General features: G+C 43.4%; 1 protein-coding gene across 10 annotated transcripts in view; it reads left to right on the top strand.

Moving 5' to 3' along the window:
* sorcs2 (sortilin-related VPS10 domain containing receptor 2) overlaps nucleotides 1-18,509 on the top strand; it is a 327,128-nt gene that overhangs the window by 79,710 nt on the left and 228,909 nt on the right. For all 10 annotated transcript variants that reach the window (XM_084547581.1, XM_084547578.1, XM_084547580.1 and 7 more), the window contains exon 2: nucleotides 6,204-6,271. In XM_084547581.1, coding sequence (XP_084403707.1) covers nucleotides 6,204-6,271 — 68 coding nt within the window. The remainder of the gene's footprint in view (nucleotides 1-6,203; nucleotides 6,272-18,509) is intronic.

The following is an 18,509-nucleotide window of genomic DNA, read 5'->3' on the forward strand; positions in this document are numbered from 1 at the left end:
ATGGTGCATTTCATTGACCGTATTAAATATGGACAGCGCGTCCCCACTTCATTCCATCAGTCAAATTGACGCTAGAATTCCAGGGATATGGTTGGCGCCATCTTGTGAAATGACTCGCATTTTCATTTGATTAATGCTGCGCTCTGCTCTACCTCCACCAGTTACAAAGACATGTTTGATTGTGCACTGCAAAATGAAAATTCTTGGTTGAATCCTTGAAAAATAATTTTTTGATGTGTACTTTGGTGTTTTAGTTTGGCCCGAGTCCCATCCACTAACAAGGAAGGGGGGTGGAGCTTATGACCTATACTGCAGCCGGCCACCAGGGGGAGCTCCCCATGCTTTGGCTTCAGTTTTAAGGAGCTGTCATGGCGTCCTTCTTTAATATACGGTCTATGGCGCATTGATGATCTGATAGACTTGATGAGCAACAAAAGCAATAACATGTGGCTCTTAGATTTTTTTTTGCTGAGTTGCCATTTGAGCGCATCAAAGAGTGCTTAAGTGAAAGCACTTGTCGTTGGAACGGGCACTGATAACATGGCAACAGGTATATCAAACAAATATGACTGGTTGACGCGTCACTAGAGAAAGAAAGTTGAAGCCAGCTCAATGTTCACGTTGCGCATCTGGCCTGACATATAGCGATTAGTGGATGTAGCGGATGTCAGACTTTTGCTTCACATCGCCAACTTCCATTGAAAATGCGTTGTAAGTTGTTAATCTCTCACTGATAGTGTGAACGCACCGTTAGCACCTAGAGCAGGGTCACTCATTTACATTTACCCAAGAGCAGAATATTGTGAAGCACGCCGAGCCAAGTGCAAAAACCATTGCTCCAATAACAGCTGTTTTATTTGGAGATGCTGTTTCTGCTGCAACTACCATTATTACTACTAGTAGTAGTGTACAGTAACAGTTATTTGTAGCACTACTAATAATAATTATGCACTCTTGAAACACAGTAAGCTCAAAACCACTGTGTTAATTATGTAAATGCAGATGTGGGGACTTTGTCCTGGACCAGCGACAAACAACAGCCCCGCATCAAGTGACACGCAGCAGGAAAGCAGGACCCCGAGGCTAAGATAACTCTGCCAACTTTTCTACAAAGGCCTGACATAACTCTGCGTACCACCAATAACATCAATAACAACGAATGCTGATTGTTACACAGTGTACCCATCAGCAAAATGTCCAACCAGAGACTGCTATCGGCAGCATCTCCACAACCACGTTCCCCCTCTGGAAGAGCCAAGTGACTGCAAAGACAGAGACAGGAGGACAAACAAAGACAGATGGAAAGAGATATGAGGCTAAATACCTAAATAACACAACAACACATTATTATTAGACAGTTTAGACATGTATTAGACATGTGCCTACCAAATAATGGCAGTTAGCATTTAATCCATTGAATTTTCTAATATTTTTGGTATTACTTTAATGTCTTATTATTTGAATTTTAGTACTGCCCTTTCCACTGTTTCTGTTCTCTCTTTGTGTCTATTTGTTCTTTTAAATTAAGGTCTGTAGCATTTGAAGTACAAAACGTGGTACATACAAATGGAATTATTATTATACCACAACAAGATTTATAAATGGTCCAAATAAATGGACTTTTACTCAGCAATCACTGAGAGAATGACAGAGATGGTCTGAGGCAACCCTTCTGAAGTAGCTGGCATTAAAACAGCTAGCATGCTACAGCCTGCGTGCTTAGCTAGCTAGTTGGCTTAGCATTAGCATAGTCCGGTAACTGACCAGTCCAGTCAGATTTTAACTGTTGGATTTCCTGGTCGACTCTGTGTTTTTTTTCTTGCAGACCATGGTGGCTTACTACTTATAGCTATTGGTTAGTAGACAGGCGGCTAAGCTAGTAAAGGAGCATTTAAAACTGCAGTACAGTCGCTCTACACGTGTAGGTCGAATGTCAAGTGTACGGTGTGGGTCGAGGACAAGCCACAGCAAAGCATTTGCACATTTTATTATGCACGTTGTGCATTATTATTTCACATATTACGACAATACCCAGGTCAGATGGCCGCTAACTGGGTTTCAGCGTTCCAGTATTTACTTCATATGAACTAAAACACTAGAATAAAGGTGGACTATTCCACCTTTATTATTTGTAATTTGAGCAGAAACCCCACTCCAGAGGAATGCTTTTGTTCCTCTGATGGCTGTGTAACCGCGACAGCTTAATCAATTGACTTGAGTCTGATGTTGATCCAGATCCAAAGAGAACATAACAACAGCAACAAAAATAAATCGATGCAACCATAAAAGCAAATGCATACATCTTCAGCTGAAGAAAAAAAAATAAAAAAAGAGACCAAGAGTGGCTTGGTAGGCCTGAGTACGGTGTGTACGTACGTAGATCTGATCCTTGTGTCAAGGGACTTTCTGCCTGCATGATAAGGGTGTCAAGCTTTGCACCAGTATCTCATTAGGAAAAGGACAGCTGTGCAGAGGCGGACAGCCTGTTTCCAGAGACACCAGTTGAGTCACAGTAGGCCAACAACCAATCGGGGAACGCTTGCTACATGCTGCATGACTCACACGACTGCCCATGCGCACATTCATACAGTATGTGGATGCTGTGTAATTCCTTATCAGGAAAGGAAGTTTCTGTGGCGGTAAGACACAACAAAAGAAAGCAGCTTGGACACTGACAACGGATCTGTTTGAGCTGTTACCAAGATTGTTATCAGGCCTGGCAAGGGGGGGTTGCTCTGTTCCGGTTTTCTGGATTCCACAAACATGTTCGCAAGCCAAGCTCCATGTGTTGAAGCTCCTGAGTTTGGGTTGCTTTGAGCCAAGTGCCTCGAGACTCCGCTGAGAGACTTTGATGGCAGTCTGGGTTGTGGAAATTGGTCAAGAGCCCTCAAAGCTCGTTCCGTATCTCCCCGGCTGTAGTGGTTCGCTTTGACCAACTCTTAGTTTTTTGCGGAAAAGACTCTTTCAAGACACAGTTAAAGACCGGCCCTGCCTCGGCGGAAGGTCTTATAAAAACTGCACAAGGTTTCTTTTTGAATATTAACTGCAACCCAGATGCTAGAGGCTGTGTGGCTTTGACCCAACTGAAGAGGGCAATATGAAAGCCTTGGGCTTCACTTTATGCAAGGGGGTAGGTTTTACAAGGATAAACGTTCCGACATTGATGGCCCGTAGCCATGTATATTATTTAGCCAGCTGAGTAACACAGCACAGTTTCATTCTATCTGACAAAGAAATCAAACAGATGTTTTGTCTTTCATTTTCTCAGAGGCCACCCAGAATGTGACATGTTCCGGCTCTTGTTCCCCGAGACTTCAAAGAAAGATGTAGCCTGAAAATAAAAGCCGGGATGGTGTACTATCACCACAGAGGATACGGTGAAACAGAATGTGCCTGCTTTCCACATTAAGATGTATCAGGTGTGTCCATATTGCACAGAGTTTGCTGCTTGACTCCGAGGGAGCAGCCACCTTCGGCATAGCCCGCTGTTGGCAGCTGCCTCTGGGCAAGACCCCTTGGCCAATCAGCTCCCCTCCCAGGCCGTGGTTTCTCTCCTGCTCTATTTCCTAGAACTGCAAGCCAGCTTGTCAATCAACCTCCAGGCCCCACTGTGCTTCCTGACCCATTGGCACTCTTGCCATGGCAACGCAAATCCCGGCAGACCTTGCTGTCAAGAACAGGAGTTCTCAGAAATATGAAAGACAAGCGTCTCTGATCCAGTGTACGCGCAAGGGGTTTGCTCCCCAGACCGAGATGTCTTGGCCACATGAATAATGCATTCATGTTACTTTTTTTGGAATAATATTTTTATCTGTCCCCTAACCCAAAACAGATCTTCTCCAAATAAAGATTTCATAGTCAAATCACCCACAAGAAAAGTGTGTCTGAGCTAAATTCATAATTTTTCTTGTACAAAGGAGGCAAGGAGGGAACAGTGAGGAAAGCTCGGCGTGAGGTCTCTCTGGAATCACAGCGGCAAACAAGGCTATTATTTGTTCGGCATAATAGTTTCTCCGAGCACACTCGAACTGAACTCAGCGTAAAAATCAGCACCCGTGCAGATAGAGTTACCTCACAGTCGTCTTGGCATAAAACACAAACAGAAAAGAGAGATTAGTGGAAATGGTGCCCAAACACTTGCCACGCTTATGCAGGCCCATTGACTGACCAGTGAGTATTGACTAAAAGCATTCCCTCAAGTCCTGCTGACCGAATTTGTAAGTGGTGGCTTCTATAAAACAAAATAAAGAAGAAAAGTAGAGATATTAAACGATGATTTTTTTATTTATTTTTTTTCATTTAATCTCAAGGGTCTAATAGAAAATCTAAACAAACTGCTTGTACTTTACGTGGTTTATAGACACAAAATGTTCCAAAAACATCAAGAAAAATACATAAAAATGTGGTGATTAAAAATTTACAGCTGGTAGTCCTATTTGATTTGATCAGAAATTGGGGAAATTAGCAAACAGTGAAAATTCGGTAATAAAAGGTTACAACAAAAGAATAATTTCCAGCAACTCAACACCACAAATAGTTTAAAAAAACACAAGGTTAAATTTACTCCCACACAATATCCAGTCTTGATTGTGCTATTTGTAGCAGACTGTCAGAGTGTATGCAGAAATTTGCACAAATCCTAGGTAAACCAGTTATCTTACAAAATAGATTCATCTTCCGTAGCAAGGAACCATATTTGGTAACTTCCACACACATTTTAAATTGTGTCCCGGTGCCTCTCAGTGAGGTCGACAAGCATGTGGTTTTCACACAGCCAATCAGCGAAGATCAAGGCAACAGGTCAAATGTGGTCTGCAAGGTCCACCTCTGCATGGACGCCGAGCATAACTGCTGTATTAGGTACCACGAAGAAGAAGTGGCCTAACGTTGTCTAATGTGATAATCTGTATGTTGACAAGAGCCTGAATCCGCAGTTATGTTCTAATGGTCTAAAATACATAAGTGTAAGATCCACATGTTCTTTGTAAGAGGGTTGTTTTCCTTCGAGCCACCAGGGGGCAGCGAAATGTCGAGTTTATTTTTTGAACTACTTGTTTTCATTATAACCAATGGCACCGTCATGAGAAATAAAAGGACAATTTAAGTAAATCACGGAAAACGGACAATCGGTTTATTCGTTTCTTTTAAACTGAGTACACGTCTTAACGGCTTCAAGCCCACCATCAGCCGGTAGCGGCTAAGTATAGGACTAGCCACTACAACATGTTTACATTTGTTTACCACTTAAGGGCAAGGAACCACACATGGTAACTTAATTTATCTCGATTTTCTACATGAAATGTCCGACAAGATCTTGAAATTTAGAATTTTCAAGTGTATAGATGAGTGCCCTATGAAGGGTTAGCTGAATAGCAACTTAAGCTAGCTCATTGCAGTGTTATACATTTAAATGTTGTGGTTTTTTACTACGGGGCTGGATGCTGCAGTTATAACTTTTAAATCTGCCGTCAGGTGGTGGTCAAGTGTTGCACTGTGGCTTTGTAAGAGGTTTGGAAAGCTGCATGTCGGTGCTGAAAGTTCCGTAAAAACAAAACAAGAAGCTGAAAGATGCTAAAATGCTCTGTTGAGCTTAAGGTAAATAACAGAGCTTGGTAATAATTAACTGTTAATATGAATGACACCTTTCACATTACATGTTGTTATTGTTTGTTCCGTTGCACATGCAGAATTATCTGTTAGTGTACCTTTACAAAATTCCCCCAAAAAAGGTTACCACTTATATTTTAGCTAGTCTTCTCCGTTGTCTGTAGTCATTTAATAGAATAAATTAAAAGCAGAAACTCCGGGGAACTGAAATGGAATGAGCAAGACATTTAAGTCTGTGAATATTTTTTGTCATCCAGGTCATGCTGTACCTAAAACAAATCAACTGGACCCGTTTGTGTTTTCTCCAAGTGCATTCTTCGGTTCAGGACTAAAAGAGGCACTTTGGTTGAGTGGTGAAAGGTCTTCAAACAAATAACTCCATTTACTTTTGTTTTAGCTTTGTTTCAGATATAAAAAAAAAAGAGCCAAAAATGGAAAAACAAATTGACTTATTCATCATACTGTGGTTGTGAGTGGGTTCTTGGACGCCTGACATCAATGGCTTTAAAATCAAATCTCTGCTACGGCCCTGATTTCATTGTCGTCACTTGTATCCTGTGTCTAAACATCTCTCTCTTCACCACCTTCTCTTGCAGGTCATTCTGATCCTGACCAAGTACTACCACGCTGACTCCACCAAGGTGCTGGAGAGCTCGCTGTGGAGGTAGGCCAAACGTTTACACCGTGTTCTTCCTCTTGCTGGATGTCTTTATGCCGTGTCTGGACACAGGCTCACACAGACCTTTCATCAGCAAGCCGCCTCCACTTAACAGGGAGGTCGGGCAGGTCTCGGTTATCTCTCCGCTGTGCCTCTTCAAGGAGACAAGGGTGAAAGGGAACGCGGGGGCGGACAAAACATCAGCAGGCGGCTACGAGTAAAGTGGGGGACCGGAGAGTGGCGCTGCGAGGACAGAGCGGGCATCTGTTTGGGCAGATAGCGTATCAGCGTGGCGCAGGGCAGGACGGCGGGCACCGGCAGCGCCAGGGAAAGGGGTCAAGTCTGGCTGGCAGAGCTTCCTCTATTTAGCAAAGCCGCCGCCCGCCAAAAACCACTTCTCACTTCTCTTGCTTTTTGAGTGGCGGAAAAGCAATGCCCCCATTCCGCTCCATTTGACAACAAGCATCTTGGTTTTACACATATTCTCGCTGAGCATTAATTTCCTCTTATTCTGCATCCACTTGCTGCCAGTTCTTAGTCTTGAGCCTCGACCTTGTAGACGAACAGGGTGGAGGAGACTTAATTAGAATCAAATTTCCAGAAAAAACTAAAAAAAAACAAAAAAAAAAAGCCTCATAAAACTGGCTAAAACGAACTATCTTGGAGGCATTTGCGGGGAGCAAAACGTGTCTGATGGCGGTACTTAATTCATGCCATTCACCTCACTGAGGGCTCCATGACTTCAAAGCTTCAGCCTCTCATTAGCTCTGACTGCCTGTCTCCCTGGAGGACAGATATGAATAATGTACATATTTTCCTCCTTCCCCTGTTGATGTTTTAATTGTTGCGGCCTATGAATAATACCGAGGAATCGCCACTGGACAGCTCGTCTGAAAAAAAAAAAAAAAAAAGACAGCAAATTTAATCTGAATTAAACCTAAATTGGCGAAAACGGTTGAAGCTAGCCAGATGCCTGCTGGCACCATTGTCCAAAAAGCCGTGAAATTAGCATGTTTCCAAGAGAACCCATATGGCTACCTGACCATATCTTGGTAGGTATTATGCGTGGGATGCACCCCCGCGTCCTCTGTAGCTGTCAGATTGGCGTGGCGCGTGGACGGCCACAGTCCGCCAGCCTATAGGCTTTGAAGTCCCAGAGCTGTAGCATCAAACAGGAAAGATAGGAGGAAGATGAATGGCTTTACCGTCTTGCCCTGTCAGGTGGTGTAGATCAAGATGCCAGGTTTCGCGCGGGGGGCGGGGGAGGGGGGAGTTAACAACAGGAGCAGGGGAAAGTTTTCAGGACAGCTGAGTTAATGAACTGAGGATCTTTTAGAACCGCAGAGGCCTATAACGGTAAAAATCCTATATCGGTAATTTAAATGCACAAGGGTCTTCACAGCAGAGCACTTATAACTAATATTGGTTGATTCTACCCCCTCCCCCCAAAAAACCTGCTGGAGATCAGCCAGTTACTATCATTCACCTGACATTGCTCTGAGAGAAATCATTCAGGTGTAGTGCCTGCCTTATTGCGCTAAACCACCTAAGGGAATGACTTTTGTTTCACCTAAAACTGCAATTTTCCTCGATAATAACAATGCGGTTCAGTAATTCCTTGTTCAGCAAACATCATAAACTATTTATATGGTTTAACTTAAACAAAACACTAAATGTTAATAGAAAATATTGCTTACAGTTGCTTAAAATACTGCCAGAAAACATGATTTCACCAGACCATGACGGTATTGGCCGTTCACTCGTACAACCACTTTCATCGCAGCATGACTTAAGCTTTGACCTCGGGGAGCTGGAGTCCACTTACTGGCTTATTTTATGGAGCTTTCAGCAGGATTTTGAAGAAAACCACAAAGAATTCGCATCTGATGCCAAAGATCCTCTATGAATAGAGACAGATGCGGTAACCGTGACCTCCCATGGCATGAATGGTGACGTTGTAACCATGGGGGTAAAAAAACGTGGCCAAGGGGATGGTTGGTTGCACAAACTGAGCGTCTTTGAATTCTTTCACCTACCGGTAGTCTGTTTCTGTTTCTTCCAAGAATACGGTAACCAAGTAGTTTCAGTCGGTCCTTTTCAGCAACTTCCTGAACACCTATGAGTCAAGAAGGTCAATCATTGCAAGTCAAGTTTCTCTAAAGTCTGAAAAAATAGTTACTTGCACTGCTCCACGGACCGTTAAGTATCAAGTGGACAGCCCGTACCTTCTAATCATAACCATAACCACCCTCTGTGCCAGTGCCTCCCAGAACGCTGTGGAGAGTTTTGTCTGTCCCCAGGCTTTGGCGTCAGCGTCGGCTCTTTTATTATTTCTTCCTGTTACCTCCTGCACGTCTGTCCTTTGTAGCTGTTATGGCTGGCCCAAGGTCCCGTGCTATAACACGGCTGATAAAAGATCTCCAAATAACCACTAACCCCACCACACACACACACACCTTTTGTGGCCCTTTGTAAAAGGAAGAGGTTGAAAAAGGTGGCAAACATACCTGAGGCTTTCCCGAGCAGTTTATGCTTGTCTTTGAAGAACTCATGTGGAAATATGAGAGCATTTACTTGCAGGATGAGACAGATTTATCCGTGTGAGGCTGCCGAACTCTCCATTGGCAACGGGGTCTTCTTTCTTTGATTCGGTCTCTCTTGCTTGCCTTATCTGTAATAAAATCCTCAAAGTGTCCAGACTCTGGCCAATAACCGATGCTGTGGCGGCAGTGATGCTGTTGTGTTTTCCTCCAGCGGAGGTGAATTACCGCAGTCAGAGGTCCTGGACCCCTGAAGGGAGAAGAGATACACTGGAAGTTTAATACTCAGACTCCCTGCAGGGTGTTTGTGGGTTATATTTGTTAAAGTGTGTGTGTGTGACTACCGAACCCTGTCCTAGACAAAGAAAAAGGAAAAGTCTAGCCATAGTATTTAGGGTTTTTTCCCAAGTTGTTATTTTTTTTACTCCTTTCATTAAATGTTATCATTTTTCAATAGACTATCTGCAAGGACTGTGCATGCATCCATGCTGGCTGCATTCCTCTGTAAACTACCTTACTGCCTCTGTTTAAAGTATTCGACGCAAAAGGCAGAACAACCAGAAGGAAAAGTAAGAGCTAAGTAGGAGAAAGACATTCAAACCCTGCCTGTAGTTTGGTAAACTTGGCATAGGATTGACAGATTGTCAATTTCCGATGCTGCATTGCAAAACAGGTTTCTGGATATGTTTTGACAAATTTTCTGCAACATAATTATACCTCACTGCATTCACTTGGAGATATCAACCTGAAGTAATACGAGTGTCACTTATCCTCAATTGTTTTCAGGTAGAATAAACAAAATCTTAATTTGGCTCCTTCAATTTGTCAGTCCTAGAGCATAAAATTAGACGGTGGACGGAACACGAGACCCGCAGCGAGTCCTTGCATCTCGCTTAAGAACACTTTAAAGGGATATCCGTCGAACCCGATACTGTCTTTGAGGCGACTAGCCCGGGCTTTACGCCTTAAGTGCAGATCAAATTCGGCTCCTGCCTCGGAGTAAACAGAGGGAAAGGTGCCTCCGGATTAGGCAAAGACGTGAGGATTTGCCGCTGCCTTCGCCAAACACCGTGATGACTGCAGGCTGACAGAACTCATGTTTAGACTCTGTTGCTCTGAGTGGAGCCATGAAATGCTCGGTAAACCTTTTTTGATCCTCAGACTGAAAGGAACAGATGCACACTTCACTTTTGTTGGGCGGTGCTCTGAATGCTCGGTGCAAGTGTTTCTTAGCTTCAGATGTTCGCCTCCTGTTATATTTATCTAACACGATTTTAATGTGTCAAAAAAATACTTTTATCCATTATATAAAAGAAGTTATTTAAGGGAGAGATATTCGTTCAAAGATTGGCTCTTGGGAGCTTCACCCCTATTAAAATACCCATTATTGGCCTTTAGTACCGACCCTCTTGGTAAAGTATTTATATCATCAGTTTTGCCTTTTAAAACTGGGCTTTTTGTTGGTCCAGTCCCCAAATTACTTTTGCAATTGCCCTTCAAAATCCCAAGCTGGACCTTCTCTCCACTCCCTCATTTATCAAGTTAAGAAGTTATTTAACCCCGGGTAGCCACATGTGATCCATTTTACTCTCGCCGCCAATCACACACTCACATAAACAGGTTGTTGGGGTGTGAGAGTAGAGGTGGGGGGTAGGGTATTTATAATTCATGCCATCTTCACACATCTTTTGAAGAGGCGAAGGGGGCTGGTAGCCATCGAGCTGGGAGGGAGCGTGGGTGGGTGGGGGCTTCGCTGTTCCATTATGGATGAAGAGATTGTCTGACATGGCTAGCGCTTCTGCGAACAGCAGCTCAAGCACAACAATATGTCCACCGCGAAGGCCAAACTGTCAAATATGGTAAGCTGACTTATCAACCATAACCACAGAGCCAAATTCATAAACAGATGTGAAAATTGGGTCAAAAATTCAGAAATCTGAGTTCTTGTGCATTTTTCTTTTTGCATAAATTCTGCTAGATTTGCATTTAAAGGCGTTTGCACATTATGTGTTTTCATGTGGTCTTGTTTAGTCCACTTAGCTTTAGTAAATTGTCTTTTTGTTTGTTTTTATGTGTGGGTATGACATTATGACCACCTTCCTAATATTGTGTAGGTCTCCCTTGTGTCTCCAAAACAGTTGTGACTCATCAGAGAATGGACATGGGCCTTCTGAGGGTGTCCTGTGGTGTCTGGTAACACAATGTTGTTAGTGGGGGGCCTTGGATGGGAGGGGCCTCTGTGGATCATCCCAGAGATACTTGATCAGTTTGGGATCTAGTGAATTTGGAGGCCAGGTCAACACCTTGTTCTGTTCTTCATATTTTTTTGAGTTGTTCCTAAACCATTTTTGTGTGTGCCATCAAAGAGTGTCATTGCTATGTGTTGGGGGGTATCTGGTCTGGTCTAGGTGGGTGCTACACGTCTAAGTAACATCCACATGAATGAATGCCAGATCCAAAAGTTTTCCAGCAGAACATTGTATTGTCACAAGATGGTCAATGTTTTATTCACTTCTCCTGTCAGTGGTTTTAATGTTGTGGCTGATATGTGTAATTTTCTCTACTCTTTGTTTTCTAGTGTGTGTATTGTTGTGTGTCTTGATTCCATACTATGTGTATGTGAGCACCTGCTAGACATCCGCTGAATGAGAGAGAGGAAGGGTAGCTGAGGCATTCAGGCAGGGAGGGAGGGGGAGTGAATCAAAAGATTCTCCAGGGCTTCTTTAAGCTGAACAGTAGGGGGCATCACACTTCAGACGGTCATATCAGCCCTCCACCATCATCCTCACATCCTCTTCTACTCCGTCCTCAGTCTCATCCTTGTTGCTCCTCTCTTGTACACGGCTTCAGATTACAAATTTCTTCGTAGCAACATCAACTGCTCAAAGCTTCCTTTAACAAGCACAGCAATCAGGGAGATGATACGTTGAGGGACGAAACAAGAACTTGAAGATGATTCCTGACATAACTGGGTCATATTGGCAGCAAAAGGGTGATGCTATAGAGAAGAGAAGAATGAAATAGTGCAGTCTGACATGAATGTTTATTCACGTGAAAAATTGTTTCACCTAAAAATGCAGGCTTTTGACTAATTACTACAGATGACTGGCAGCCGGAGTGTACTTGTCATAACACAAATCATCTGTGTCAGTTTAGATAGCGTTGGGTTGTTGTCTTCTTTTTCTCCTGAACATCTGTAGTTTGCTTCCGCCAGACTCCTCAGTCACAGAAAAATGTGAAATCCACGATAAAACACTCTCGTTCAGAGGACAGTTTAAACATGTTAACTCAAAAACACGCATACTATCAGTAAATAGTATCAAGTGGAGGCTGGTACAAGGAAACTTAAAGTGAGAGCAGCTGCCTTCAGGTCTGAAAAACAAAGCCAATGCGGGCGTATCAGGAACTTAATGCCTTAATACTTGAGGGACATGAGGTATACCTTCCTAAAGGTATGTCTTTGAAGGTTCTCAGTCATCCAGGTCATGGTATACCCCAAAAAGCAAAGCTGAAACAAGGGCAACTGGACTTGTAAGGTTGCTTGAAGATGTTTCACCACTCATCCTTTGAGACAAAGTTCTTCTTTGAGGACACCATCTTCTTTTTCTTCTGTAACCGCTTGTTCCTGTTAAGGGTCGCGCGGTCTGCTGGACAGGTCTCCAGTCTATCGCAGGGCTAACGCAAAGAGACAGACAACCATTCACACTCACACTCACACCTACGGCCAATTTAGAATCACCAATTAACCTAACTAGCATGGCTTTGGAAGGTGGGAGGAAGCCGGAGTACCCAGAGAGAACCCACGCATACACAGGGAGAACATGCAAACTCCACACAGAAAGGCCCAGTCGGCCCATGGATTCGAACCCAGGACCTTCTCGCTGTGAGGCATAACCACTTCTCCACTGTGCCGCCGTTGAGGACAACAACGTAGACATTTTAGTCAGAAGACAGACGGTTCCCTGAACAAAGGGTCGTGGATGGAGGTCTGTCCTCAAAAAGTTTCACCGCATTCACACCTTGACACTGGACTCTCTAGAGTACCATCCATTGGAGAAGAAAGACGAGATTCAGAAATGTTTCCTCCTATTACAGTTAAGTATTTGGTCGTGACGGACTCTAGTCGTATAGGTTTCTACTGGGCAACATCCACAGATGTTCCTATTAAACCTCCCTACTCCCTGCCGGTCTTTTAGAACTCAAGAAGCTACTTGGATTAGTTACGAAAGGTCTTCAGGGAACCCTGCATGTCCATATTTTAGATATTCCTATAGGTATCACTTTCTGACACTCTCAAACACCTGGAAACACTCTTTAGCACATATTGATCTTCAAGCAGATCTATATGAACTAACTGGACGACGACACGTATGCAGGAGGCGCAGCGGCATCCCCAGCACGTTGAGCTGCAATGTGATCGAGGGCTGAAGAGGAAGTCGAAGGGGAAAGATTGAGCGTAAACGCCACAGTCGCTCGTGCATCTTTGTTTCAGTTCGACTCGATGTTTTGAAGTCGCTGCTTTGAGGCTTATTGACTGCGGGGTAGCGCCGCAGCTACAGCTCACTTCCCACTTTGATGCCTCCTTAATCAGTTTATTTCAGACGTGGGAGTGCGTACACGCGCCAACACACACACACACACACACACACACATAGTCGTTCCACCATTACAAACGTGCTGATGATTAGCCCTCCCTGGGGTCTAGATCGCATTTCCCCAAACTAAACTGGAAGAGAGAGCCACAAAGTAGAAACACACACACGTTTGGGCTTAATCGAGACAGCATGTTTCATTTCCCCCTCTCCTCTTCCTCCCCGACTCATCTTCTCTTCACTTCCACTTTATTTATTTTGGATTAATTCAGTCCATTTCCCCTTCTCCCTCCTTGTCTTTGTTCTGTCAGTGTTTCTCCCTCGGTCCAGATGGTCTGAGGTGCTGTAAATACTTAATCGAGGCGAGAGCATCGTCTTCCCTTCATCCCTACAGCCCCACACCTCCACCGCCTCATCACGTCTCCCCTCCATGCATATTTCACAGCCTGCAGAGAGAAAGAGAGAGGAGTAGAGCGAGGGAGATGACACCCAAGAGTGCTCTGCTTGTTACCTAAGATGGCAGGCAGTGAGTCTGCTCTCAAAACACAAGTGGTTTGATATAGAACCAGGAAAAACATCTCGAGGGTCATACCACAGTGCTGGGTGGAACATTTCAGAAAAGATGTGAAGGATGTGTATAGAGGCATGAAAGGGACACGTACAAACTCGGAGCCCATGCTGAACATCAACTAAATAAGTTTTGCTGCATAAATCTGATCAGAAAACGCGGGTAATTTGGAGGAATTGCATTTTGGTATTCCCTGACTCCAACACTAGGCGAAAAGGTAGTGACTGAAAGGAACTGAGGCAGGCGTTTGACGGACCAACAAAGACAGCTGGCGGCCTGCGAGGGCATCTATGTGTCACTTGAAGCAACTACGCCCTTAATTGTGCATAATTTTAAGCCTTAAAATAATTGAAATGAGTTCACCAACCATGCAGATGACATCTGCATGGTGTCACTTGCATGGGGAAATTAGAAAGAGAGTCCTGAAGCATGCTTTTGCACAAGGTTGTAAAGTTGGGCCTTTTCACATGGGAATCTGGTGGTTGAGTCTTTGACTTGGGTAGCACAATCAAGTCAAAGGTCTTGGCTAATAAACACACTGATCAGGCATAACATTATGACCACCTTCCTGATATTGTGTAGGCCTCAGTTGTCCCTCCAAACCAATCAGTCACCCATCAGAGAATGGACATGGACCTCCTGAGGGTGTCCTGTGGTGTCTGGCAACAGAATGTTGTTAGTGGGTGGGCTTTGGGTCCTATGGGTTGAGGGGAGGGGCCTCTGTGGATCATCTCTCAGATACTTGTTCAGTTCAGTTTGGGATCTAGTGAATTTGGAGGCCATGTCAACACCTTGTTCTGTTTGTCATGTTTTTATCGAGGTGTGCCATCAAGGAGCGTCATTGCTATGGGGTGGGGGTGCCCGGTCTGGTCTTGGTGGGTGCTACATGCCTACGTAACATCCACACCAATGAATGCCAGGTCCAAAAGTTTCCCAGTAGAACATTGTGCTGTCACAAGATGGTCAATGTCATGTACACCTCCTGTATAACTTAAAATTGTCTGGTGAAACATACTAATGCTAATATTGACCCATGTCTGCATGATTTGTAAATTTCTTAAAGGGAGTCATCCAAACTTTTAACACTTGCATTGCATTCTTCTGTCCAAAACTAAATACATACACCCTGGCCACATCACTGCTGGTATGTTATGTACAAACTGTCCACAAACAGGATTATAAAATATCAGTTTACCGTTTCGGTATCCAACAATTACAATAGAGGCAGGATATGAAAGCTCGTCCAATAACACAATCGTTGCCAATATTAATCTGCGAGGATGAAGAGGTGCAGGAAGCTCGGCTTACTATCTGATTGGATCTGAAATTAACTGAAGAATTAGACAACTGCAAGTATGTGGCCTTGTAAAGAACATAATGCTTGCAGTGTGTGTGGGTGTGTGTGTGTGTGTGTGCGCAGCCTTGTGTAGTGTAGTGTTAAATGCATGTTTTGCACATGTTTAGTCCAGGTTCCTGGCATGCGTTTATGCTCATGTATTGGAGTCAGATTTTTTTCTTTTAACACAGCGGCTGAGCAGGGCCATGAGCCCAACCATCTGGAAGATGTTTTGCATTTCCTCAAACATCCTTCGTGCAAGGAGGAATAAAAATCCACATCTGCACACGGCTGGAAGAGAGAGAAAGTGCCTTCTGGTTTTGCTACTGTCTAAATTGTGAAAGTACATCCACAGGAAACAATGGCTGGCAGAGAGCTCGTAGCTGGAGAGCCTGCTCTGCTATTAGCCGCCTCTCATCTTCTTCACACACACTAGCCTTCATCCATTTTCCCTCTTTTTATCTTTATCCCAATTTCACGGCCTTGTCAGAGGCTAACATCCGTGAGGACACTCTGGCTTTGTGGGCCACACACTACAGAACAATGCGCAACAAAAGTTTCTTCAGCAATGGTTGTATAACTTTTGGTTTTTGTAGTTTTTGTCAGGCCTTATAGCTCCCCAAAAAATGCATCTGAGTTGGATGAAGTCAGTGGAATGAATAGGAAGTGTCGCACGCTGTGATACATGGCCGAGCACAATAAAAAGAGGCTGGATATCAGACACCAAAGCCAGCAGTGTAGTGTACAACAAATCAAATTTAGTGGGATTTTACTGGCAAATGTTGGGGTTCAGCTGTGCCTTTTTTTGGCTTTTATCGCTGCAGTAAGCCCAGGCTGGCCAGCAGAAGCATTACTTTTAACCCAGAGCTGGGGACACAACACTGTATCATCACAGGGAACATTTTTACTTTACTGCAACCAGTTTTAGTTTTACTTGGATTAATAAAAAACATTTAAGTCATTTCTAGTGCAGTCGGTTCACAAGCTGTACGCAGTGTCGATGCAGTGAAGCACGTTCTTTAGGATGGACTGCTTTGTACAGACATTCGCGGTTCTCAGAGGATAAACCCATCTGCTGATCCGTAAATTCTTCTAAAGCAAGTTGATAGCATTTGTTTGGAGTGAGGTACTGTGACAAAAATAATAATTTCACATCTAATAAGCTTTTTGGTACCCGCTGTTCATGGTTCCCAGAGGGTAAACCATTTCAGATTTGTTTAAATGACTTCTTTTCATCTAACTGTTGTTAAAATTTCTTCTTTTTTCTTCCAGAAGTTTGGTTTATCTGTTCAGTGCTAGCAAGCTGACATGCTAAAATGCCGAACTGAAGCAGTAAACATTAGCATCGTCATGTTAGCATTTAGTTAGCGGTTTGCTATGCTAGCTCTTTGAGCTTGGTGTTGTTTAGAATGAACGAAAACACCCCACGATGAGTTTTTTAGTTTCTCTGAGGCATGATAAGATGAGAAGAAAGACTAAAAGAAAGAATATGAGAAGAATAACTTTCATATTGTGTGTATTAATCTGTGATTTAACCTCATGCCAACCTTTTAAATTGTGTGCCATTGTAGATAGACTGGAAAGAACAATAGCACAGAGATGGAAGCCGGGGTAACGGGGAGAAATTGGGGTTTGGACAAGATTGTTAATTGTGTTTTAATAAAAACAACAGATAATAGAGGAGAAAATTGCCTTGTCAACACAACCCGCTTATCACAAAATGCGAGCGTAGTCATCGGATGACGCGGGGAAGCCTCATTTTCTACAATTTGTCCTCTTTCTGACTCTTCTGGCTGCTTATTTCCACCCACTTATGCGACACAAGCCAAAAAGGTTTCCCTCAATTAGATAGGAAATCCGCGGATTGCGGTTTAGGAAAAGCACATGCGAGCTTTGGCGTGTCAGAGCGAAGACAAAAACGTTCCCGGTTCCGTCAGTGAAGCAGCCTTTTTTTGTTTTTTCTGCACGGTCAGCGGCCGGGTGGTTAGAGGTTGCATGAAAACACACGCGGGTTCAAACACGCACGCACTCACAAACAAAGCAACTGCGCAAGGTTTGCTGACGGAAAGCACACAATGAAACGCGGCCACGTACAGGTTCATCACCAATTTGTTGTTTTTTTTTCTCCCCCGTGCAAAAACAGCAAAGTGTTTCAGCAATGAATTGACAGGTGTGTGTGTGTGTCTGTGCATGAGATAGTGGCTGGCTGTTTGCTAAAAGCAGACGATGTGTTTGGACAGGCTTTGATCACATAACTAAAGCTGGGACGCCACATCTGTTCAAAGTTAAAGCTAAGCAGCTTTGACTGCTGAAGCTTCCACTGCTTAACTCCTTCATGTATCATAATTACAACACAAGAGCACATCAACTATTCAATTAAGATTTCCTCTTGTTTGTCCTGTTGGCTTTGCAATATCGTACTTGTTTCAAAGGTAAAGTAAACACCACGACTATCCCATTTTGAACTGTATCAAAACCACCTGAAACTTAAGGTCAAGCCCTACCTTTGCGTGTCCTGGCCTATCTAGTTAATAAAACATGTTTTTTTTTTATATAGTTTTGGGTATTTTTCTACATTAGTTATGATAAAATCTTGCTGACCATGGCGATTGCTGAGATTTGTGATCATGGCAACATTGCTTCGAGCGGTAAGACAATCAGACAAGCCGGAAATCATCCACAGGACCTGTTCCTAAGTTCTATGGATCTGAAAAAAATTCCAGATTTAAACCAACATAAAGTAAGCGCGCTTAAAGCCCTGCTCTCAATGTTCTGTCTAACAGCTTGGGTGACACTGGTTAACCTGGACATTCATTCGCCTTCTGTTTAAAGCTACGTTCCCAAGGACTAGCAGTTAACTTGGCGATGCTAAGCTGGAGTCATTGCCAGCAATGTCACCACAAGGTTCACCTGGAAGCTTTTGATTGTGTCTAATTTCCATTTTTCTCATTTTAATAACGATCAGCATTTTTATTTTTTTTTTCAGCTCTAGTTTAAATCTGGAGACAAATGCTGTATTGTTTAGCCGCTAAAGGCTCACAGCTTCCTGTGTTTCTTTTATCTGCTTGAGCAGGAAGCACAAAGTGGGTTAATCAAAGCTTTTTCCACTAAAAGAATAGCTGCCTGGTGTGTCTGGAAATGCTAATTACACTCAACCAAAGCAGTAAAGTAAAACCAAAACCATTAGCTAAATGATGCTAAACATGCT

This window comes from Chelon labrosus (assembly GCF_963514085.1).
Source record: "Chelon labrosus genome assembly, chromosome: 1".
Classification (NCBI taxonomy): domain Eukaryota; kingdom Metazoa; phylum Chordata; class Actinopteri; order Mugiliformes; family Mugilidae; genus Chelon; species Chelon labrosus.